This window comes from Gopherus flavomarginatus, chromosome 3 (genome assembly GCF_025201925.1).
Source record: "Gopherus flavomarginatus isolate rGopFla2 chromosome 3, rGopFla2.mat.asm, whole genome shotgun sequence".
Classification (NCBI taxonomy): Eukaryota; Metazoa; Chordata; order Testudines; family Testudinidae; genus Gopherus; species Gopherus flavomarginatus.
This window is the reverse complement of record NC_066619.1, coordinates 52,288,086-52,313,858: the sequence shown is the minus strand read 5'-3', so window position 1 is coordinate 52,313,858 and position 25,773 is coordinate 52,288,086. Positions and strand designations below refer to the sequence as shown.

At 39.3% G+C, this 25,773-nt stretch overlaps 1 protein-coding gene across 2 annotated transcripts in view; it reads right to left on the bottom strand.

Moving 5' to 3' along the window:
• Positions 1–25,773, bottom strand: part of RASGRF2 (Ras protein specific guanine nucleotide releasing factor 2) — a 209,708-nt gene that overhangs the window by 50,172 nt on the left and 133,763 nt on the right. For both annotated transcript variants that reach the window (XM_050946114.1, XM_050946115.1), the window contains exon 18: positions 8,321–8,427. In XM_050946114.1, the coding sequence (XP_050802071.1) occupies positions 8,321–8,427 (107 nt within the window). The remainder of the gene's footprint in view (positions 1–8,320; positions 8,428–25,773) is intronic.

Here is a 25,773-nt window from a genome sequence, read left to right as displayed (position 1 = left end):
TCCCAGGCGGCGGAACATTTCTGCCAACATATAATGCTGCCTTAGCTAGACAATAACTCTTTGCTTGCCTTCCCATAGCAGTCCTTATCCCATATTCCTTTTAGGCACAGATCAATCAGTCATTTCTGCTTTGTCTGTATCTTTCCTCTGTCCCTAGTCACTTGTGGAAACAACACACAAAGCTGAGTTGCTGCAATGTGCAATATCCATCCTGTGCCAAAGACCTCACACTTTAAAGAATCTACTGCACTGAAATACTGGATTAGAAGAGTTGGAGAATCCAACTTTACTCCTGAGAAAAAAGGCAATGAAGGATTGGGACACCAAGCTATAGATTCCACTTTGAAAATACACTGTATTGGGTTTGAAAATAATTTCCTCTCTCTCGTGACTCCCTCTCTTACCTCATTCCTCTCTTATTTTTAATATAGTATTTATTTGTGTTTTCAAAGGCATTTAGAGATACAAAGGTACTCAGAATAATATATTTTTGCATAGATTTGATATAGTTTGAAATGCAGATTACAATGCAATATTGTTTTATCCATGCAAGAAAGCATATTTTTGATTAAACATTTATCTGCCAGTATTTTCATAAGTGTTTGTAGTAGCATTTTTATGTATGGGTAGCCACGCAATCAGATATTGCAGAAATTATGCTTGGTGTAAGTATGTAGGTGGACAATTGGGATAGTCATTTTGTATGGATATCACTACAGATGAAAAGATCATATTATTTTCAGTGCAGTGCACTGTGATTTTAACACAGGGCATAGTTTGCCTCTACTTCTTATATGTTGGAAAGTAAATATAGTATCAGCTAATATACAGTCCTCTTTGAACTGATCTTGGGAATGTCTGATTAGAGAGGTGATTTGTTCCATATCATGTATATCATGGGTGATTTTCAGTTAAATCTCAAGTGTAGGAGTTTCTTTCATGCATCATAATATGGTGCTATATTTCTTTGACTGGTGTTAATATTCTGAACAAGAAAAATTCTTTGGTGTTTCTAAGGTTTGAGAGAATAACACTCAAAATATAACAGATTAAGATTTTTATCAATGTATATGGCTTTTTTTTCATTAAACTTAAATGACGAAAACATTTGGTTCTGTGGTCATTTGTCCATATCCTCTCTGCCAGAGATTGGGGCTGTTTAAGTTAGTTTCATTGGTCATTACTGGAGTATAAAAGAAATGCATGATAACATTGCGGACAGAATTTCAATGGAAAGTAGCTGATGTGGACATTTTTAATCCTGTCTGCCTAGGTGCTCTTCTTTATTATACCTTTGAAATGAGGGATGGTCTGGTGGTTAAAGTACTGGGCTGGAACTCAGAAGAACTGGATTCAATTCCTGGCTTTGTTACAGACTACCTGTGTGTCCCTGAGCAAGTCTATTAACATTTATTTCTACTACAAAAGAGCTCAAAGACTCAAACCAGGAACTCATTTTGCCAGGCACTGTGCAAACACTTAACCTCTCTGTGTCTCAATTCCCCATATGTAAAATGAAGGTAATAATACTTCCTTTCAATCACACTTTTTCTGACTTGTCTACACTGTAAGCTCTTCAGTACTGAGACTCTTTCTTTCTATGTATATGTACAGGACCTAGCACAATGGTGCTCTGATATTAGCTGGCATGTCTAGATGCTGCCTCGATACAAATAATAACACCCATTTTAGTTTTAAATGTAATAACTTACCGATTTCAGCATCATTTATTGCTACATAAAATTATACAATGAGTCTTTTCTATCCATCTGTTTGCAGATTATTATTACGTCCTCCAAGTTACATGTTGATTGCTATCAGTTTGACTGGCTGTGTTGTAAATAGGGATAGTTATTAAAAAAGTTTTTGTATTTTCTTGAATGACTCCAAGTCTGGGATCTGAAAGAGTTGGTTTAAGTGTGTCAATATATTCTATTCCTATTTCTTTAAGATTACAGAGGCAAAATTTGGGATGTCAGAAATATTTAACAGGAGAGCAAGATTTTGAAGATTTTTTTTCTTAATTGTTTCCTTACAGTAAAGCTCTCAACTCATGTGTTATTCTGGATCTGTTTGTAGAATTTTAAAGGTTAAGTGACTTTCCCAAGGCTGTGCATAGAAGCAGTGGCAGAGTCATAATCAGAACCAAAAATGGCTCTTGGTCCTTTGCTTATTCCAGTAGAACTCACTGCTTTAAATGCTATTAGGCATTTACCATTACAAGTAAAGCAGTGAGTTCTACTGAAATAAGCAAAGGATCAAGAGCCATTTTTGGTTCTAATTATGACTCTGCCATTGCTTCTATGCACAGCCTTGGGAAAGTCACTTAACCTTTTTGGCTTATTTTCTCCATCTATAAAATGGAAATAATAGTTCTTACCCATCAGCTCTCATGGGGTGTTTTGAGGATTAAATATCTTTTTCTCTTATGTGTTGAATCTTAATACTCATTAACTGTCATTTCTTTTTTTTTAAGAGTAAAGTAAAAAAGCAATACATTATAGATATCGATGTTTAGAATAATAAGCCATAACATTTCTCTTAGCATATAACCTCTTAATAATAAAAAAGTAGAGCTGTCAAGTGATTAAAAAAACTAATCTCAATTAATCGCACTTTTAAACAATAGAATACCATTTATTTAAATAGTTTTGAATATTTTCTACATTTTTAATATATTGATTTCAATTACAACACAGAATACAAAGTCTAGTGCTCACTTTATTTTTATTTTTATCACAAATATTTGCATTGTAAAAAACAAAAGAAATAGTACTTTTCAATTCACCTAATACAAGTACTGTAGTGCAATATCTTTATCATGAAAGTTAAACTTACAAGTGTAGAATTAAGCACAAAAAATAACTGCATTCAAAAATAAAACAATGTTAATCTTTAGGGCCTATAGATACACTCAGTCCTACTTCTTGTTCAGCCAGTCGCCCAGACAAACAAGTTTGTTTACATTTGCAGGAGATAATGCTCCCTGCTTCTTGTTTACAATGTCACCTGAAAGTGAGAACAGGTGTTTGCATGGCATTGTTGTAGCTGGCATTGCAAGATACTTATGTGCTAGATGCAGGAAAGATTCATATGTCCCTTCATGCTTCAACCAACATTCCAGAGGACATGTGTCCATGCAGATGATTGGTTCTGCTTGATGACCATCCAAAGCAGTGCGGACCAACACATGTTCATTTTCATCATGTGAGACAGATGCCACCAATAGAAAGGTTGCTTTTCTTTATTGGTGGTTCGGGTTCAGTAGGTTCTGCATCTAAGTGTTGCTCATTTAAGACTTGTTAAGCCTTCTCTACACCTTATCCCTCTCAGATTTTGGAAGGCACTTCAGATTTTAAAACCTTGAGTCGAGTGCTGTAGCTGTCTTTAGAAATCTCACACTGGTACCTTTTTTGTGTTTTGTCAAATCTGCAGAGAAAGTATTCTTAAAATGAACAACATGTGCTGGGTCATCTTCAGAGACTGCTAAAACATGAACTATATGGCAGAATGTGTGTAAAACAGAATAGCAGACATACAATTCTCCCCCATGGAGTTCAGTCACAAATGTAATTAATGCATTATTTTTTAATGAGCATCATCAATATGTCCTCTGGAATGGTGGCCAAAGCATGAGGGGGCATATGAATGTTTAGCATATCTGGTAAGTAAATACCTTGCAATGCCAGCTACAAAAGTGCCATGTGAATGTCTGTTCTCAGTTTCAGGTGACATTGTAAATAAGAAGCGAGCAGCATTATCTCCTGTAAACGTAAACAAACTTGTTTGTCTTAGCGATTGGCTGAACAAGAAGTAGGACTAAGAGGACTTGTAGGCTCTAAAGTTTTACATTTTTTTGTTATATAACTGCACTCAAAAACAAAACAAGCTACATTTGTAAGTTGCATTTACACAATAAAGATATTGCACTACAGTACTTCTATGAGGTGAAGTGAAAAATACTATTTCTTTTGTTTGCCATTTTTACAGTGCAAGTATTTGTAATAAAAAGTAATATAAAGTGAGCATTGTAGACTTTGTATACTGTGTTTTAATTGAAATCAATATATTTAAAAATGCAGAAAAACATCACAAATATTTAATACATTTCAATTGGTATTCTATTGTTTAACAGTGTGATTAATTGCGATTGCTTTTTTTTTAGGGCTGTCTATTAATCACAGTTAACTCACACGATTAACTAAAAAAATTAATCTCTTTGCTATGTTAATGAAGGGCAGAGATTTTGAACAATGTCCATGTGAGGTAAATAGCAGTCTCTTTTTAGCAATCCCTGATTACATATATTTTTGTTAAGGAGCTGTTAAACAAAACAAGACAAACCCTTATTATTAAGGGCTTATTACTAAGTTGATGAAGTTTGTGGTGTAATATTGGCTCAAGGCTGAAAGTCTGCCTAAACACTTACTATAGACGTTTATTTTATTTTTAAAAAACAAATGTAGCTTAGGTCAAAGAGCAAAGAAAATGTTCAGGGGGTTGACAGTCTTTGCTCATAGGGTAGGTCTATTCAGGGACAAAAGACCCATGGCATGGCCACAGCTGGCACAGGCCAGCTGACTCGGGCTCGCAGGGCTTGGGCTGCAAAGCTAAAAATTTAAGGATCCTAGAGCTCAGCCTCCATCCCGAGCCTGAACATCTATACATCAATAGTTCAGCCCTGGAGACTGAAGCCCATGAGCCCAGGTCAGCTGACCTGGACCAGCCCTGGGTTTTTTATCCCTGTGTAGACATAAGGCTGTCAATGCTCTTCAATTGTAGGATAAAGATCTCACTGATGAAACCACTGATTCCACTATACAGGTAGGAATGCTAACATAGGTTCTGACACCTTTCATCTCTTTTATTGTTATGCTTTTAATAAACATAATGGTGAGATTGCTTGTCTACAGTAGGGATGCCATTGGTGCTGCTAGCTGAACAGCTAGTAGCACCAGTTTAAGGTTCTCTGGGACATGGGAACTCTTTTTGTTATATCGTTATTCATTGCCTAACACAATGGGACTGGGGCCCCTCAGCACTATCATGATACACAGTAATAATAATAGACTTAAAATTCCCTACCATCTCAGCTATTTAGACCTCAAATGGTCTAACAAGTAACCAATGAGTACTTGCTGCATCCACTAGCATGGCCAAACTGTCAAGTTTGTTTCCAAAAATTCTAACAGTCTGACCATGCTTGTGATACACACAAAGATTTTATTTTCTCTGCCCCCCCTCTTTTTTTTTAAGAGGGTTGGACAGAGGAAGAATAAGGAGAAGGAGCTGTTGAAGGATTAGAATTTAAATATATTTACTTACAAATAACATTTAAAAAATGCCATAAAACATATATACAAATAAAAACACAAAGTGGTAGAGAATTATAAGTGGGGCTGATAGCACTGCCTATAAGTGCAGTTGCCCAAAATTTCCCATTCTAAGATCATTGCTTATAACTTTACCAAACGTTAACTGTTTGGGCTGAAATTTTCCATGCTGATATTTGACACATCTGTCGTTAAGTATTATGAATATTACCATTTATTTACATTATAGTAGCACCTAATGGGGCACTGACCCTGCCTGAGGCCGTTTGTGCTAGGTGCTGTGCAAACACATAGGCAGAGATGGTCCCTATCCCTGAAGAGTTTACAATCTAAAGACAAATTGCAAGATGTGAATGTAATAAGCCATAGGAGGCAATGGGGAAGGGAGGACGAAGGTAACAATAATAAATTTACATTTACATAAACTAATAATGTGCACAACTTGACGGTTCTGAATCATTTTACCTTGTTTCAATCATTACAAAATATCCACAACACTTCGTACACCTTTAATGTTTGTCCACAGCTCCTCCAGAAAAGTGTGTCGCTGGACTTCTTTTTTTAAAAAAAAAATCTTTATTTTGTTTGTTTGTTTTACCCCTTCTATTTAGGACTAGTTCTTTCTAAAACACCTAAAGTACCCCCTCAACTCGCTCAGACAACGAGCCCCCTTTTTCTACATAATCCCTCGCCCTCTTCTTGGAGTGCCCACTGTATCTGGTCAGGAGTGTTCTGGATGCTGTCCTGGTTCAGTAATGGATCCTTGCTGGTGTAAGAGATCATGAAGTGCAGTGCTCAATTAGTGTACACAATTCCCAGTTTTGATGACACTTTGGTGCTTGGTTTGTCCATCACCTAATCCTCTGTTCAGTTATCATACTTTCCCACCCCTCTATCACCACCAACCTTACCAAACAGCAACACAGTCCCAACTTGGAGTTCCATACTCTCATCGGGTCCCTGAAGCTGTAAACGTGACACCCTGATGTTGCTGGGGGCATATGCAAGGAGTGCACAGAAAACAGCTTAAATTGACTCAGCTCCATCCTTGGCACTGTTAGCAGTGGTGCTCTAAACAAGTTAGGTATTTAGCTATTTTGAAAAACTTCTTTCTTCTTTAAAACAGTTGAAATAAATATTTAGTTGAACAAATAAAAGCTGGTAGTGTGTATACAAAGCAGAATTTTAATAGGGAATGTTTAGAATCGTATTTACTCTCTTGGTCGGCAGCAGGGATTATAGAGTATTATTTTCAGGTATGCAAAATCCCATGTGAGCCGATGATGCCAGTTATGTGTGAATTAAAGATTATGGAGACAGCCAGACCTGGGATTGCAACCAGTTATAAGCCTTCTTTTAACCTCCTCACTTCTCATACGTTTGTCAAGAAAAAGATTTTCATTTCAAATTGCTTGTGAATACTACAAGGGAGTTTCACAGTATGGGTTGTTCAGTTTAGTGAGGGGAGGAAGGATGGAGACTAGTGAGGACTATCAATAACAGTGTATTTTGTTCAAAATCCCAATGTTCTTCAGCGCAGTGAAAGAGAAAGCAGAGCAAAGGTGGCATGGGACTCTGCTGAGCTTAGGGTGGCCTGTTTCACTCTGATCCCAGTGCCTTGCAGAATCTAGGAGCTCCACAGAGTCCCTAGCCTTCAAGGCTGCCTGAATCCTTCAATCAGCACCCTTCTTTCTAACCCCAACAACAACTTTTCCATTTATGCATTGCTTTTAAATGATATGTTCTCTATCAACCTTACACTTTCGGTTAAACCTTTGGCCTGGGGAAAAAAAGAAAAGGACTTTGACACAGGAGACTATTGCAGTAAGTTGTGCAATGAATAAACTGCAGATTAAGTGTTCTTAATCAATACAGACAAAATACTCCATAATAATCACTGGTTATAGTGTACCATTTACTTGGGGCTTTCAGAAATGCTTCATGCATTTCCATAGAGATCTCTCTCTCCCTCTTGTTTAACTATTTTTTAAAATTGAATGATGGCTGGGATTTTGCTGCACATCTTGTAAAGCCCTCCGACATTTGTTTCATGTGCTCACGGAATACATAAAGGGACAGTGGTATGTATGAAATTTCTGTTAGTTAATCAGGTTGTTTTTTCATTCAGCACAGTTTGCATTGTGCAGGAATCTGTCTGTGCACATTGCAGGATTGGGGTCCACCTCTGTATCTATTCGATACATAAACACATGACTATGTTCATGCACAAATAATTTCAGTATCTTCAGTAAGTGTATTTGAACCAAAACTCTACTATATAAGCACTGACTATCTAAAAGATAAAAAACAGTTTTGTTCATTATTAAGACATTGTCTGAAATAAATAAAACAGACAAGACACTTTAGGATGTAGGGATCAGGAAACAATAAACAATACACACGTTATACAACATTGCACGACTGGATTAGAGTATTATCGGTCTTCCTCTGAAGCTTTAGGTGCTGTAAAGCACTAGACACTGTCAGGCAAGATGTCAGACTAAACGGAAAAATGGATATGGTAAGGCCTGTTTCTAAAATAATTGGTAGTTTAAATTATTTAGAGTAAAAATAGCTGTTATATAGATTTCTTCTAGTGCTTTTCCCTTGTCTGTTTCAACAGGCTTTACTATAGTAAAGCAGCCTTGCAAAATTGTACAAGGCGAGTAACTTTGTACCTGAACTGGTAAGTTGTCAGAACAGCTTTCCAAAATAGCAGGAAGGAGTCTTCATTTACGCAATAATTTATTCTGATACATTAAACTTCTATAGTATCTTGATGGCAGGATCTTCTCATGCAGTTTGACTTCAATTTGACCACTTCTATATTATACAGCAGCACTGCTCAGGAACATTTTATAGCCAGAGTTGAAGTGATAAGAATTCTATGACTGGGCTGAAGAAAAGATTGTGACCCTTTCCATTTGCAAGTCACAGAAAGAGAGTACATGGTGAAATTCAGCTGTAAAAGTGGAACTGAAAAATACCTGAGAATGTTTGGAGACCCAGTGCCGCAGGACATTCAGGACACGATTAGTGGCTGCTCTGCGTATTATGAACTCTTTGTCACACATTCGTTCAGAGTTGTTAAATCCTGTAGGAAAAAGTTATCGTAATTACACCAAATGAACAAGTGGCTAAAACAAACCCTTAAAATACATTGTTAAAAGTGCTGGTAAAGTGAAACCACACCAGACATTTCTATGTAATGAAAGAAAAGGAGCAGATGCAGAATACATCAAATATCATTTGGGCTATAGAAACATTGCAGGATTCACATGAGCTAATTCCTCCCTACTGTAGCTAAATAGTTTCCTACTGTGCTTAGCTTTAAGTAATAAGCTGAGAGATGGTTGTCTGCCTTAATCACATAAAAAGACAAGAAATGGGAGGGGGGAGGAGAGGGCGGAGAGAGAGAGAGGCATGCGACAGAGAAAATCAGACAGGAAGATTGTGGAAGAATGATGAATATGGTTTAGAAAATGGAAGTTGAGGAACCAAATGGCAAAAGTGTAGAGGAGAAAAAAGTTTGCAGAAGAAAGGTCCCTTCATAAAAACATGACAGTACTGTTCAGGTTATATCAGCCAATAAAGAAAGCCCTCCATGGCATTCTTGAAAAAATTGGTGTGATTAGGAAGTGGGAAGGGAAGTAAGAGGAGATATGTTTGCACATTAAGTTTGATTTCCTTGATTTCCAAGTTAGTTTGTCAACTGTATCATGTCCTGGCAGCTTTTGTGAAGACATGTCTGTTTCCTACTCTACTATATTTGCTTAAGAATATATATTTTTATATATATATTTTAGAAGCATACTAGAAAATGACTTCCACAATTTCCTCTACGATTTCCTTCTGCACTTCTCTAGTAGCCCTGATTATTATATACTATATATGCTAATGAATATAACATTTTTATGCTTCAAGTACTTGAATTAGAAAGAATTCAATGATTTGAAGGTATATTTAGGAAAATTCACATTATCTATCCTAATTGTAACTGTAGGTTGCTTGTTAGGTTCAGTCTTTGACTGTACTGCTTTTGATGTCCCTCACAACTGAGTCCCGGTGCTTGATGCCTTCTCCTGTATAACTAGCACTTTGAATAGATTTATTATTTTTTAAAAATAAAAACAGCCGCTAAAGCCTCTTATGCTGTTACAAATGAAATGACAGATTAAAACTTCTGTGTACTCTGTTAGAAGTACTGAATGTATGTTGGGAGAATGCTTCTTTTAAAAGCAAATCAAAACCAATCTAAACGTCTGTTATACTTCTAGAAAGGTGCACTGAAAAAGACACAGAAATTCAACTAGGTCCTGTATTTTATACTAAAGATTAGACTTCAAACCCAAATTTGTCTTACTTGGAATATGCATTTCAGGGAGGGCCTTTGTACTTGGGCATATTATACTGTGGCTGTCATTTAAGATGCAACATCAAAGGAAATTTCATATTAAAACATTTTCAAAGGTTTAATTGCCCATAAACAGCACAGCAAACAAAATCTCAGTGGCTTTAGCCAATAAAGGGTAACCTAGGTAACATTTCTCTGCTAAATATCTATTCCTTTTACAGTTAACCTCTTGAAGAAGCAATTAGGCATACATATTATAAATTGTTCAATTAGCCACTTGATTGCAGCACTGAAAGTCACAATGAAAATTATATATTAACCCTCTAGAGACTATTTCAAAAGTAATGCTAAGAGGAACAGTAATCTCATTTCAGGGGAGCTGGAAGGGAAAACAAGAGGAAACCTACAGAGATTACTTCCACTTTTCTGCAAAAGAATAGGGAAAAAACAGAAAGAAAAAAAGGTAAAACCTTCAAAGATCTCTCCTCTTGTGCATACTCCACTGCCCTCTCCTCCCTCACAACGTTTTCATCAAATTTTAAAGTATTTCATTTATTGCACAGACTGGGAGTAAAATTCCCTCCAATCCACACATGGCACTACAGTAGAACCTCAGAGTTATGAACAACCTCAGGAATGGAGGATGGTAACTCTGAAATGTTCGTAACTCTGAACAAAATGTTATAGATGTTCTTTCAAAAGTTTAAAATTGAACATTGACTTAATACAGCTTTGAAACTTTACTATGCAGAAGAAAAATGCTATTTTCTCTTTATTTTTGCTGAATTAAATGTAAACCTATAGAAGCATATTTTGTATTGTGTAATAATTTACCACTGTGGAGCCTTTAAAGGATTCCCTCTCTTTATCCCAGGTTTTAGTAATGTCTTCAAGACTCAGAGTCATTTTTTGTCAAAAAGGCATAAATGGATGACATATCTGGTGAGTTTGTGGAGCTTCTCTATTACACCATCTACTTCAATGGAGCCAGGCAATCCCAGGGCATCTGAGCTAAAGTGACAGGTCAATAAATGATTCCGTTGTACATATTGCTGTGTCCCTGTGACCAGAAGTTAAGACAGATGTTGTAGCACCTGGAATGGAACTATACCTCCATCATCAACCAAACACATAATATGCCTCTCTATCCATTCTCTCCAAGGGAAGCCAAACTGTAAATTAGAATTACCCCATACAGAGACTTTTGTATGGTGTCTGAGTTGAAAATGGAAATGATTAGCCAAAATTCCCTCCTGGTGGCCACTACAGAGGATACTCTGTTTTTCTCTGTAGGGTAGCATGAAAATCTTAAGAGCGCAAATATGGTGACCAGTTTCATTCATTCTCTTTCAATTCCCACCCATAAGGGCTTGTTATTTTTATGTACTGGAATCAGTGAGCTGCTTGGGATGTAAGCATGACTGAGGTAAAATAATAGTTCTGGTCTTGGGTTTCTGAAACCATCCCCATCAATGGGGAGATGAACATCCTTTATTATATGGGGCCCAGGTCAATGTCCCAAGATAAGGTTTTGACAATCTTATTAAACCTTTTAAAATAACATGGGGAGATGATGACAAGTATCCCATTCAAATTCTACAAAAATTTAGGTAAGTAATCTTAACTGTGTTAATTCTCTCCCTCCCCCAAGACTCAGAGAGATCACTTGCCACTGACTGGTGTCTTCTGCTAACGGTAGGAGGGCAGGTTCTAAATTCATTTTTACAAGTTTCTCAAAATTCCTTGATAATTTGGGCCTGATAGCAACTTCACGAAGCATACAATAGCAGCCACTGCTGTTTGGAAGGAGGTGACTATAGCTTTAATTGGGAGGGATATATCTTAATTGGGAGGCATCTATCTTTGCCTTCACTGGAAGACATCTTTCCTACAGGTGGACAGGTCTCTCCTCTCCTGGACCTGCAGATTAGAAAGGTGCTTGCCCTTGCTGCTTAGCCCCTAGCTGGCATCAGCAGAGTTTAAAGTGTGTGGTTTTTTGGCTAGTAGACTGCACTAGAGTACTCAGGAGCTCACTGCGTTTTCCACTGTCCCTGGTGACTGGCCAAGTAATTTAATCTCATTTCCCCCAACTGTAAAACAAATCAACAATACTTATCTATCTCACAGGAATGTTTTGCTTACTTAGTGTTTTTGCATTTTGTAGATTAGCTACCATCCATATATATCAAAACATTATGATTATTATAAACACTAAAATGCAGACTGAACATTACAAAGACACAGATGAATAGATTTGACTCAACATCTGAACTCTCTTAACAATTGTTACTGCTCTCAATACACTGAATATCTTTTAAATATTTTTATATATACCATCTCACCTCTAAAAACACAATAGCCATTATTTTCCTGAGATCCATCCATTTATTCATCAGCATTTTTAAAGCATCCATCACTGTATGATAGTATCTAGATACATACTACCTGGGCTATACAAAATTAATTTTTTCTTTCTGGTCACCTCATGTATGTTTATCTATGGGAGGAAGTGATCTAGCCCCATGGCTTTAGGCTACGGGCTCAAGTCAACTATGTACTGAACATCTCCTGTGGGTGCTGAAGGCTCTCAGTTCCCAATGGCTTCAGTGGGAGTTGCAGTTGTACAGCACCTCACAGGAGGCACTCAGTACTCCACAGAGTCATATCCTGCACCATCACCAGTAGTAAACATAAGAACGTAAGAATGGCCATACTGGGTCAGACCAAAGGTCCATCCAGCCTAGTATCCTGTCTCCTGACAGTGGCCAATGCCAGATGTCCCAGAGGGAGTGAACCTAACAGGTAATGATCAAGTGATCTCTCTCCTGCCATCCACCTCCACCCTCTGACAAACAGAGGCTAGGGACACCATTCCTTACTCATCCTGGCTAGTAGCCATTAATGGACTTAACCTCCATGAATTTATCTAGTTCTCTTTTAAACCCTGTTATAGTCCTAGCCTTCACAACCTCATCAGAAAAGGAGGAAGTTACGAAACACCATGAAAAATTAGTTCTAATAAGCAAACTGGAAGCACTACTTTAAGAGAAAATAAACCTGTCAAATCTTCATCTGTAAGAATTACACACTACTTATAAATGTTAAAAATACAGACTTTGCTGCTTAATAGATGGTTAATTAGTTTTTGGGTTGCTGCCATATTCAAACATTTCTACAGTTGGTAAATGTGATAAAAGTAACAATGTGATATAATTTGCCAAACAACAGAGCGACAAATACAAAGATGTTTACGGGGCAAAGTAACACAGAGATCTTTTAGCCGTTAGCGCTTTATGTGTTAAATGAAACAGATTTTAAAAACTTTAAGGGTGAAAAATGAAGCAGTCGAGATTCAGGAAATGCCAAAGATGAAGTGGCCTGTGAAACTTTGACTCTGCTCCCTTGTGTGCACACATTGTGATACAACTTTTAATCACATGAGCACATGCTTTTATTTCCACAGAGTGACTACTGTATTTACTCCCTGTGCAGCAGCAGAAAGTCTTCCAGAAGTAGGAAGTCAGAAGCACAGGATTCCTTTAAGCCCTATACCATCTGGGACTGGAGACCTGGAGCTGGCTGGCACCTGGTAAGCAGGTGCAAGGGGTGCAAATTGCATCTCCCTTTCTGCTCCACACAAATGCCAGGGGAGGGGAATCGAGGTTTATGTGCTTCATCTACCAGATCTATTCTCCCTTTGCTTTGAGGGGCACTGCAGAATCCATGGGTAACTACAGCCACTGCCTGATGGAACTCAAGTAATCCACAGAGAGCACCTACTTCTCTTCATAATTTCCTCCCCTGCCAGCCAACTGCTTCAGTAGCCATGTTTCCGTCAATTCTCCCATACTGTGACTTGGCCCTTCTGATGAAGTAAGAAGGTTCAAAGCTATCTTACACTGCTCTTGGCAGTATTAATTTCTGCAATATTTTCTGCTCTGATTTTCAAGGGGAACAACTGCTTCCTATCTCTGTTCCTCTGCAGCTGGACACGCCACTTCCCATGGCGTTCCAGCCAGGTGAGGGCTATCACCCACTTGGGGAAATGGTGCGTGGTGCATACAGCACAGCTTTGCCTCCTATTCTATTCACAATTTTCAACCATATTTGGTCCATGTTTCCATTCTTTTGCTTTTCCTTCATGCCAAGCAAAATATTCCTTTACACTATCCACTTGATTCCTTATCTAACCTTTTCCTGGTGCTCACATGAACTCCCCTGATTCTCACCAAGACCCAGGGTGCAATATCACCATACAACACCTTACAGAGGGGCTTCAGAGGTGGTATTTCTAACTATCAGTGCTCCTTGTATGCAGCTCTTCAGTGTGACTTACTTCTACGGAACAATTTTTCCCAGTGTCTGTTGACATGAACATATACTGTTACTACAAATAAGGTCTCTTAATATAATGGTGACTGCTGCAGAAATCATATCACAACTTCTCAGATGCATTGATAACTTGTCAGTGAACACAAACACTGCCAGCTCCACTGCATTAATTCTTTCAATATGATTTAATCACTGGGTACACTTTGGCCATGTACTTGCCTTCACGTTATATAACATAAAATCCAGTTTAACTTTCAGACAGTTTTCTTACATGCATTACAAGCAAAAAACAGTTACTTACTGTAACTGTTGTTCTTTGAGATGTGATGCAGATGTGTATTCCATGTAGGTCTGCAGCCCCCACTGCACCATAGCCAGAGAACTTTGCCTAGCAGTAACCATAGGGGTGGCACTTGCATCTCATGGCCCTAGCCCTAGCCCCACCCTGACTGTATAAGCACCGCCCCAACACCAATCAGTTCCTTCACACCAAACATCAGAAGCAGAGACTCCAGTGCAGAGGGGACGGAGGGTTGGAAATGCACATCTGTATTACATCTTGAAGAACAACAGCTACAGTAAACAACCATGTTTTCTTCTTCTTTGACTAGATTCAGCCATTTATTCCATTCAGGTGACACACAAGAAGTACTCACAGGAGGTGGAACTCGGAGACTGTTTAAACAAGGACTGCAGGATTGCCTTCCCAAAGTCTGCATCTGAGTGGGATACAGTAGTAATGGTTTAGTGGTTTGTCCACACATGTACAAAGGACCAAGGGGCATGCATGCAAATGTCCAAAATAGGAACATCACTTAGAAACACAATCCATGTTGCCTGGGCTCTCGTAGAATGAACTTGTACTGGGGGGGGGCTATATAATGAGCTATACAAAGTAGCTACTTTGTATGTTGTCACAGTGCAGGAAGTTATCCACCTGGAAGCCGATTGGGAAAAAACTGCTTGACCTTTCATTCAGTCAGCATATGACACAAACAGACGAGGTGAAGAACAAAAGAATTTAGTCCTATCCATGTAGAAAGCTAGACATCCCCTGACATCCAACCTGTGAAGATGCTGCTCCTCTAGGGTTGAATGCAGTTTAAGAATAAACAGCGATAGATATATGAATAGGTTCAAGTAAAACTGACAAAGCACTTTAGGCAAAAATTTAGGGTGCAGCTCTACAGTCACGTTGTCTTTGGCAAACTCTGTGTAAGGAGGCTCTGCCATCAAGGCCTACAATCACATTCTTTCTTTGCAGATGTCATTGTGATTAGGAAGGCAGTTTTCTCACACAAAAGGGAGAAAGGGGAAGTTGCCAAAGGTTCAAACAGAGGCCCTCAAAGAGCCACTAGGACAAAGTTAAGGTCCTACAAAGGAACCAGTTCTTTTACTGGGAGTAGAAATGAGTGACTCTTTTCAAGAATCTTACAACTCTGGCATTCGAGAATACTGACTTCTTCTGTATGGGTGGCTGAAACACCAAAATTGCCACCAGGTGCACTCTCAGTATACTTAGTGTAAGACCAGAACACTAAAGATGTAACAGGTGCCACAATATGTCCTGGAAACAAGCCACCATACGTTGAACTGCCCAGACCAATGACCATATTAAGAACCACTTCCACTTGGTCAAATAGGTCGCTCTGGTGGAGGGTTTCTTACTACCGAACAGAACTTGTCAGACTCGCTCCAGACATCGTTCCTCCTCTTCATCTAATGATACAGCATCCGCACTGTGAGATGGAGGAGGTAAGTGTTGGATGCAAAACCTGACTTTGATGCTGAGTCAGGAGTCTGGGATGAAGAGGAAGGGATATAGGAGATCAGATCGATAATGTGAGGAGGTCTGAGAACCAACACTGTCTCAGCCAAGCTGGGGCAATGAAAATGAGCTTGGCATGGTTCAATTTCAGCTTGAGAATGACCTGCAGGATGACTGAGATAGGAAGAAATGTATACAGAAATGCCAATTCTCTATTTATGTGGAAAGCATTGATCAGGGAGCCCAGACTGAGACCCTCACAGGAGCAAAACAGATGGCATTTCTTGTTGTTTCTAGTGGCTAATAAGTCAACCATTAGAATGCCCAAAGTATAGAAAGAGACTGCAGGACCTTGGGCTGCAGGGACCACTTGTTTAGGACTCAGCTGTCCATGGTAAGTGAGTCCCAGACACTGTAAAAATGAGCCAACCTATCCCAAACAAGAGGGAATAGGAATGGACAGGTCACCACTGGATCGCTGCTCTGGACACAGAAGTCTAGTGCTGGCTAGATGACGAGGGAGGATGGGCTGGCTGGCTGAACCTGGAGCCAGAGGATCTCTGCCTCTCAGACCTATAACCCTTTCTTGGGTAATCCCGCTGCCTCACAGGATGGGAGGACTGGCTGAAAAAAGCACTGCAAGCACTATTACCGTTGCTGTTGTTGACCATTATAGTGGTGTCTCTGTAACACCAGACAAACTCCCAAGAACATGAAATGGCCTTGGAATTTTTAAAGGAATGCAGAGTCTGGTCAGTTTTGCCAATTATCAAAATGTAGGTCCTCAATAGTCTACTGTACATTGGGTGCAATGCCCGAGTTCTGCAGCCATAAAGCCCTCCTCATGGTTACAGCACAAGCTGTACTTCTGGCCGTGGAATCTGCTGCAGCAAATGGCAGAGCTGCTGCAGCAAAGACTTTGCAACCAAACAGCCTTCTGCAACAAATGTCTTAAAGTCCTTCCTGGAGACTTCTCGCAACTTGCTGGCAAACTTAGATATGGCCGCCCAGTTAACAAAATTGTACTTAGAGAGCAATGCTGTTGGTTTGCTATGCACATCTGCAGGGAAGAAGAGGTATAAATCTTCCTCTCCATCAAGTCCATCTTCTTGGACTTTTTGTCCTTAGGGTTGGACTAATATCTTCTCTGCCATGCCCTGTCATTTGCCACAGTGACCACAAAAGAGGCTGGGGTCAGGCGGGAATAGAAGCCCTCAAACTCCTGCAGGGATATGAAGTATTGCTTCTCCAAATGCTTCACCATGGGAGGCAATGAAGCCAGAGTACTCTAGGGGGCCTTTCCCAGCTCCAAGAGGGTCTCATTAGTTGAGAGAACTACTCTCCCTGGAGCAGATGCTTGGAGAATATTCAGCAGCGTATGTATATTTTCCTGCAGGAATTCTGGCTGGATGTCCAAGGTAGCAGATATATGCCTCAAGGGATCCTGGTATGCCTTAAAGTCCTCAGGCATCAAGGGGAGGAGAAGCTTGCCACAATAGAGTCACCTGGTGAGGACAAGGAGTTGGTTCATTCTGCCTATGATGGATCCTGCTCCTGGATTACAGGATTCTTAAGAATAGATGTGCTTGTTTAAAGGAACAGTGTGATAACTTAGAACCACAGGCAATAAGCTGGCCATAACCTTCAGAGAGAATGCAAAGCGATGTGACTGGCATGTTTAGATATCTGGCTTGCTGCGGATATTGCAGTGTAAGGCAGGGAAATGTGCAGTCTTAAAACCTAGTCAGGAGGGAGTGAGGTGTGGGTGTTTACCCAAAAGAGGTGATGGCTGGGAGCTGGCAGCCCAAAATGGGTACCCTTTGTGGATCATGGAGGAGGAATACAGGTGCAGTTACCCTGAAACTGTGACAGTGGGCTCTACTAGGCCCAATGAAGCTAGACAAATTCAGACAGAAAATAAAGCATAACATTTTAACAGTGAAGATAATTAACCATTGGAAAAATTTACTTAGGGTCTTGGTGTGTGCTCCATCAGTGCCAATTTTTAAATCAAGACTAGATGTTTTTCTCAAAGATATGATCTACTTCAAACAGGAATTATTTTGGGGGAAGTTTTATGGCCTCAGCTATGCATGAGGTCAGACTAGAGTATCACAGTTGTTCCTCCTGGCTTTGGAATCTGTGAATCTAGATAGAAGTTTTTACTTATATTCATTACTAAAAGTATAATTATGAATAGTTTGCCTCAGCACAAATTTAAAAGAACGTTTATTTGACAAGTTAAAGATTTACATTTTTATCTGTTACATAAACTTACAGCAATAATTGGCTTTAGCACATTTCCATAGGAGACTGTTAGAGAGCAACCACTAACTACAAGCAAGCCACTTGTAACAAAACTGAGTTGCTAAGAATTTCTCCTTCTCTTTCATTTCTTTGACTATAATTTCAGGGTACTATAAACTAGCTGGCTGAAGTATTTCAGAGCTGGAAAAGAGAACCATTCATATCAGCTAAGAGAGAAAGAGAGTATAAAGATGAAGAACTTAATTTAAGGAACATGCCCTACCATGTCTAATCTATAATAGAATCATTCCTCTTCAGTAATTGTCAAATACATGTATTCTGGATCATAATTTGACAGTTCATTCAAGCTCTGTGAGGCTTGGAAGTAGGGAATATTAATTCTTAGCCCAGAGTTTAGGGCTAGACCAATTTAAGAATGAGACACATTTAAATATCCATCACTCCAGCCTTTTTGTTTATATGTTTAGCACATAATTGCTGACAGGTTCAGCAAGAGTTGTTCTGATGAATGGCTGTCAAAAAACAGGAAAAATCAAGAGTCTTTTTGCAAAAAGAATTGGAGTACTTGCGGCACCTTAGAGACTAACAAATTTAACAAGAGTCTTTCTGTCTTTTAATTTTACTATCATAGGTCCTCAGGATATGTGGAATCCTTTTGGTATGAGAACCATATTGTTGAAACGTTCATGTTTAACCTCTCATGTCAGAAATAATTTCAAGTACGCATCTGACTCTTGCCAAAAGCCTCCATGGCAAATACAAACCACTAGCAAATCAAGTAGAGGGATTCACACAAACCAGCTGATGAACAGTAGTATTAATTCATATGTTGTCTATTCATATAGCTCTATTACTTTTTGCAAAATATTTCAAAATTATAAAGCAATGGACTTTAAATGAAGATTCTGAAAAACTCTTGTTTTAAATCACTGTAGTTAGACACTTACTCTGTAAGGAATATAATGCAAAGGCTAAGCAGTCTGGGTCATTCTGAAACCAATCTGGCTGTAAACTAAGAGCTAAAGCCACAAAGGAAGCGTAGGCATTGCAACACCTAACTCCAGGAAGAGATGTAGCCTCCTAATTCAATGGGTGTATTTTAGTTAACTGCCAATGGAGGGGCAGCTGGGCCAAACCTGAGGGGGTGCTATGACCCCACACTCCTGGTTGCAATGCCAGGAGTAGGGAGCCAGGCCCAGCCCTGTGGGACAAGAATCGCTGCTGTGGAGTGACTTCTGTGGTTACAATTGATCCCATGCAAATCCGCCCCTTCCTAACACCTAGGCACTTTGCTGCCTACCAGAATTCACAGCCCTGAGTTAGGTACCCAGGCTCCTCATGCATTGTATGGGGAGAGTTTGGCACCCAATAAAGAGATTCACAGAAGCCAGTATGCTGTGCAGAGAGCCACTGAAGCTAGCTAGGTGTGAAATGCAAAAGAAAGAGGCAGGACCTAAGGCCCAGATCCACTAAGGAACTTGGCCATCTAACTCCTATTGATCATGGCCTTAGGCATCTGACTGACAGGCTGGAGGGAGGGGCATATCTCCATTTGGGATTCTGTCCTGGAGTTGGGCATCTAAGCCAGATCAGCCCTTTCTCACGAAAAAACAGAGACTAATATCCCACTATAGTCAATAGCCCAGTGGTTAGGGCACTTCTATTTCTAAACCCCCTGGTCTGCCTGATTTGTAGCAGGGACTTGAAGACAGGTCACCCACATTGCAGGCGGGTTCCCTAACCAGCGAGCCAGTCCCTGAAATGCCAAACCTGCTTGCCACGGCTGTCTTTTGTGACAATTACATGTTCAAAGAGCACCTCTATTGGTTCAGGGCCCGCTGAGAATCCAACTGAAATTTAGGCATAAATGATGGCTCTGAGCAGCTCATTCATGCTGGGCACCATCCAGTGATGAGCTCCCAAAATCCTAAGAACTGGTTCTTTACCGGGTCCTTGGTGGCAGCGATGGAGATTCTCGTAGGGGGCCCTGTAGGGCCCAGGGCCTGGGGCAAATTGCCCCACTTGCCTCCCCCTCTGGGCGGCCCTGACAACCCCTCCTCCCAGCCCCACACCGGCCCCCTTACCATGTTGCTCAAAGCGGCAGAAGCTGCAGAGCTGCGCTGGTGCTGGCAGCTCGGCATGCTGCAGCTGTGCAAGGTGTGGGGGAAGCGGGGGAGGCTCCCCTGCTGAGAGCTCAGGCGGGCCAGACAGGACGGTCCCGCGGGCCGGATGTGGCCCATGGACTGGAGTTTTTCCATCTGCCTGCCCCTTTAGCAACCGGATCTACACCAGCTTCTAAATTTAACAATTGGTTCTTGTGAACTGGTGTGAATTGGCTCCAGCTCACCACTAGCACCATCAAGATTTAGGTGGCTTTGCACATACCCACCATCAGAAACTTCGGCAATTATGGCCATTCAGATGCCTACAGAGTGAGGTAAAAGTTGAACAGTGCATGTCAGTGGCTCCTATGGTGACCAGATCACCAAACAAAAATATTGGGACATATTGGGGTGCCACAGTCCATTCCTGCTTCTCCCATGCTCCACCCTCCACTCTGCCCCCTCCCCATTCACCCTCCCCCCACCACACCCTTCCTCATTCCCCGGCCTGCTGCTGGCTTGTTGCGTCCCTCCTCAGTTCCCCACCCACCGCTCACCTCCCTGCCCGCTCACTCGCTTGCCCGCCGCTTGCCTCTTAACCCCCCACCCGCCACTCACCCCTACGGTGCCAACTTCCCATCTGCTGGGTGCTCACCCACTCCCTGCTTCTTCCTATCCCTGCACCACCCTCACCCCGCCCCCATTCCATCCCTTTCCCCAAAGTCCCCACCCCGCCCTGCCTCTTCTCCACCTCCTCCCAAGCATGCTGTGTACCCGCTCCTTCCCCCCTCCTGTAAAGTGCTAAGCGCTGCCAAACAGCTGAAAAAATTGTGTAAAGACTATTTTAAGATAAAGTTTACAATATAAGCCCTAATTGTAATACTTAACTATATTAAGAATTATGGTTATCCATGAAATTACTGGGTTAAAACACAAGAGCCACCATTCTTGAAAAAATTACTTTAGGATCCAAAGTAACATTATAATACAGCAGGCCAGATTTGAAAATGTGGCCCTTAAAATCTTATAAAGAGGGTTGTTACAATATGAAGGACTGAAATAGATTTTCTTTTCTATTTGAGTCATATTTTTTATCATGAGGCATATATCACAGAAAGAACTGTGTACTGAGGAAATAGTGTATTGTTAAAAGTTACTAAACAATGTGAAAATGTGCTAACAGCTGTAAACTGCTTCTGAAGCTTATTAAAAATATATAACACATCTCAGGGAGTAAGAAAACAATGAAGATACCAAAACTCATTTTTGTACTAACGGTCAACAGTAATATAAATTGTATTTTTATTTTTAACATATTGGTAATAAAATGTTGGTTTGGAGAAAGTAAATAATATTGCTCACTTTAATATACATAGAGGAACACATAGCAGAATAAAAAATATCTGAGTTTTAATCTACAGCATGTACTGGGGCAAATTTACCACTGGTGTACGCAGTTGGCAAAAGCACTTAAGGCCAAATTTTCAAATGTGATTGCTTAAATTGCATACTAATTGTTGGGTACATTCACTTCAAAACCCAAATTTGTTTACAGAAAATGAGATACAATGTTTAAATTTATGTTTTTACATGTAATTATCTAGTTTCCAAGTTTGAATGATATTAAGGTGCAACCAACCACTTGTATTAAAAATGTGACCCAGGGCTTTCCTCCTCTCCCACCAATATCTAAACTGCTGCTAACATTTTAAGGACCTGATCCAGACAATTTAACCGGCGTGGCTTTTAGCCCATGGGAATTTGCTGGAATCTGCAGCTATTGATGAAGAAAATATCTCTTCTCTGGTGGTAAAAGAATACTGAATCAGGAATTTATTCCATTATACCTTTTTTCAATAAAGACTCAGGCCAAATTTTTCAAACCTGATCTTAAATTAGTTTCTTAAATCCATATATATATAGGCACTAAAACAAAAGCGTCCTGAATTTCAGAAGTGCTGTACACTTTGATTTTAGGTCCTGAAACTGTCCTAAAGATAAACGTATACTGACATAAGTCTTTTACACGTCCAATAAATAATAGGAAGGAATTTTTGTGCTATGTGGGGGAAAAAAGGATTCAGCAACCCTGGACATATCTGATTTAATTGCTGAGAATTCCATGACTTTCAAATCATTACAAAACTCTTCAATTTATTTCTTCACAAGACTGGAATTATCTGTAGTATTATGGAGATGAGTTTGGTTACTGAGATTACCCCCAGATCCATGCAAGATGGATTTGGTTTGAATTGTCTTAATTCAGACATCACATATTATTTTACTTCTTCATTCTTCAACTGTAACACAGGCTTTATTTTCTTACTATACAATCATTTTAAAGATATCTGACCCCTAATAAAAACAATGAGGAGTCCTTGTGGCACTTTAAAGGCTAACAAATTCCTCTTTGTTTTTGCTGATACAAACTAATACGGCTATCACTCTGAAACCTGATCCCTAATGTGTTTGGGAAATTATTAGAAGATCAACTAAATTCTCTCTATATGTTCTTAAAGAGCCCTTCAACAAGTTCACATTTTGAAAGATTTTTACTTCCAAATTTTTGAGGAAAATTAATTTCTCAGACCAGCAAAATGGACCTTGACGCAGATATATAGAACTAGAGCCTCTATCCCTGTATATGCAGAAGTCTTGTTGACATAAACTGATAATCTCTGTGTGTAGGGATTGTAGTATGTCAGTCCAGAAAACCACTGTATGTATATAAGAACAGAATTTTCCTATTACATTTTGTTTTAGATAAGAGAATAATAGGAAATAATTGGTGAATAAGCATAAAGACTGTTTAAATACTGGAAACATTAAAACAATCACATCTGTGATTATTACACATATCTTGTCTACATTTTATTTACTACAGCAACTATTTTAAATTATGTGTGAACTATGCTATGTGAATAATCACAAAGGTGATAACATGTCAAACAGTTGACACTTTCCTTGAATTTGTACTGCCAGCCAAATGTGTTTGCATATGCTCCTGTTAATTCTTTAAGTCCTAGGGGATCATCTAATATTTTTCTCCTGCTGATGTATCCCTGCATTTCAGTGGGTTTCCAGCTCCTCATTTTTAAACTAGTCAGTTGTCATTGTCCAACTTATTACTACCAAATGCATGTTCCTAAGCATGCCGTTAAGCCACGCTGTCCTGTCATTCCTCAGCAATCTTACAGTCTGATAAATGTTAACAGGTTTCTCCTAGGTGAATCTTCTTTTCTGTAACTATTTAAAATAAATGTTTAGTCAACTAAAATAAAGTACATCTGTCTACAAAACAAGGGTAAGACAAATTCTGTGAGTACAGGTAGCTGAGAGGGACCAACTGGGAGGCTGCAAGAAATGTTTTTTGGGGAAAAAGCCTAATCTTTTCCCTTAGGAGGATGCACTTCCAACATTAACTAAAGGAAGTATTTTGCCTAATTCTCCAGCATTTTTCGCTAACAATGGAGCAAAGGTTAAAAAAGAAGGACAGGATAATTACCAAGAGCCAAATGTATCATTTTCAGACCATCTGTGAGTGGATGTTTGGCTGTCAAGCAAAGTAAAGAAATTGGCTGGCTGCACATCAGTCAGCAAAATCTCTGTATAAAAAAGTCCAGGTTTTAAATAGCTCTTATTATCAGCCCATAAAACAAGCAGCTCTATGGTAATATAAATAAACATGAATTATATAGGTAACATTTTATCTCAAGTTGGAAACAGAAAAACTCTCTCTTCTCCCTGCCTCACAAAGCTCATCATGGCTCACCTCTGAGTGAGCCAAGTGCGAGGAAACCACTGAAGATACCCAGAAAGCACTCACCTTTTTCCTTACATATATATATATATATATATATATATATATATACACACACACACACACAGGTCATCTTCTGGGAGAAGCCAACTGCCTACATGAGGGCAGCAATGGCAACTTGCTAGGAACAGCAAGTGCTGTAAAAGCACAGGTGCCATTCATGGAGATTATAGATCCTTCCATGCAATGCTCCTTTATGCTTGAAAGCCGTTTGGAGCATATTTTCCTCAGCTATAAAAGAGCTGGGCCCCTAATTTCTGAAACTGACTTTGATGTGTTGCATAATACCATGATGTTTTTTATTTCAAACTAGGATTTATATGTAGTTGGGCTACTGGTATGACAGCAGCATGTGTTATTTGTTACAAAGGTAAACTCCAATTTTCTCTTCCAATTATAATTATAATTTTTAATTTAAAGTTATTTCTTTACAATAGCTGCACAGGGAGGTTCATTTAACCATTCAGATATCTACAATTGCTAAGCAACAGTTTTGTTAAATTCAAACAGCTCCTGATTCAGGAACAAAAAATAGAAACCTATTCAAATTCATCACATAGTAGGTGAATGTCAAGGGGAAAGATATAATGTTCATGGATGCTGAATTAGAAGAGAGAGTCAAACAAATTAATTTTTATCTCTATTTTCATTTGTCCCCTGATTTTCCAGTGAAATTATCCTTTGGCAAAAGACAACACATGCACATTTCAGGGGAAAAGAAATTGAGGGTGGGGTGTTAAAATCCAGTGTATAATGGAAGGGAAGTTCTAACTTTAACCGTGGCATCATTACCAGGATTCTGTAATACCATAAAACACACAGAATATGCACTGCAGTTGACTGGTTATTGCTATTAGAATCTTAATATTTGCATTCCCTGACTTTTTAAATTATAAATATGCAACTCTCAATATCCCCATTCCACAAGCTCACGTGGAAGCAGAGCTAGGTGAATAATGTAACTGATCACTTGTCATATAATTTCTTTAACAAAAAGACAATGTTAGCTGTCAAATTATTCAATAAATATTTTTTACTCAGCTCCACTAGCTGTGCTTAATCACACCTGCTGAGTCTGCAGAACTGAATTGGAAATCTCATGAAAACATGCTCCAGGAGATTACTAGCAGTCACATTGTTGGTTTCTGGCTAGGACCAGCAATAAAAACAACAACAACAAAGAATATGTAACACTTCTAAATATTTCAGAACCCCCAAAGGTATTTGGTCTGAGCTTGATTTTGAAATGGGTGAAGGCTCAGGGGAAGACAACAGTTCTTAATTGACTGAACTGGTTTGGCAATCCCTAGTTAGGAACTTATACAATTGACCAAAATAAGGTTAGGTAAAGACCGCCTTCCCACTCCTCACAAATGGTCTCCATGACACAGGGCTCAGTCCTGACACTTAACTCATGAGTAACAATCCCACTGGCTTCAATGAAAGTACTAGCATACATATAGGCAACACAGGATCTTTGTTTTTGTTTTGTTTGAGGCCAGGACTTACAAAAGATACAGGTTTCAAATAGGTCTTCTGATAAGCAGAAAGGCCTATTAGAGTTCAAGAGAAGCAGTTTTTGAGTGCAAACTTACTGTCGTCACTCTGACATAATGGAAACATCTTTGTTTTTTTTACCAACTCCAAAGCCTAACTGGAACAAGGCCTATATTTTCTTGTTTCAGTTTGGCTATGAATATTTTTGCAAAGTACTAGAAAATAAAACCCCATTTGCTTATAATGAGCAAAGATTCTCTTTGTCTCTGTAGATAAAGATTTTTATGCAAACATGGACA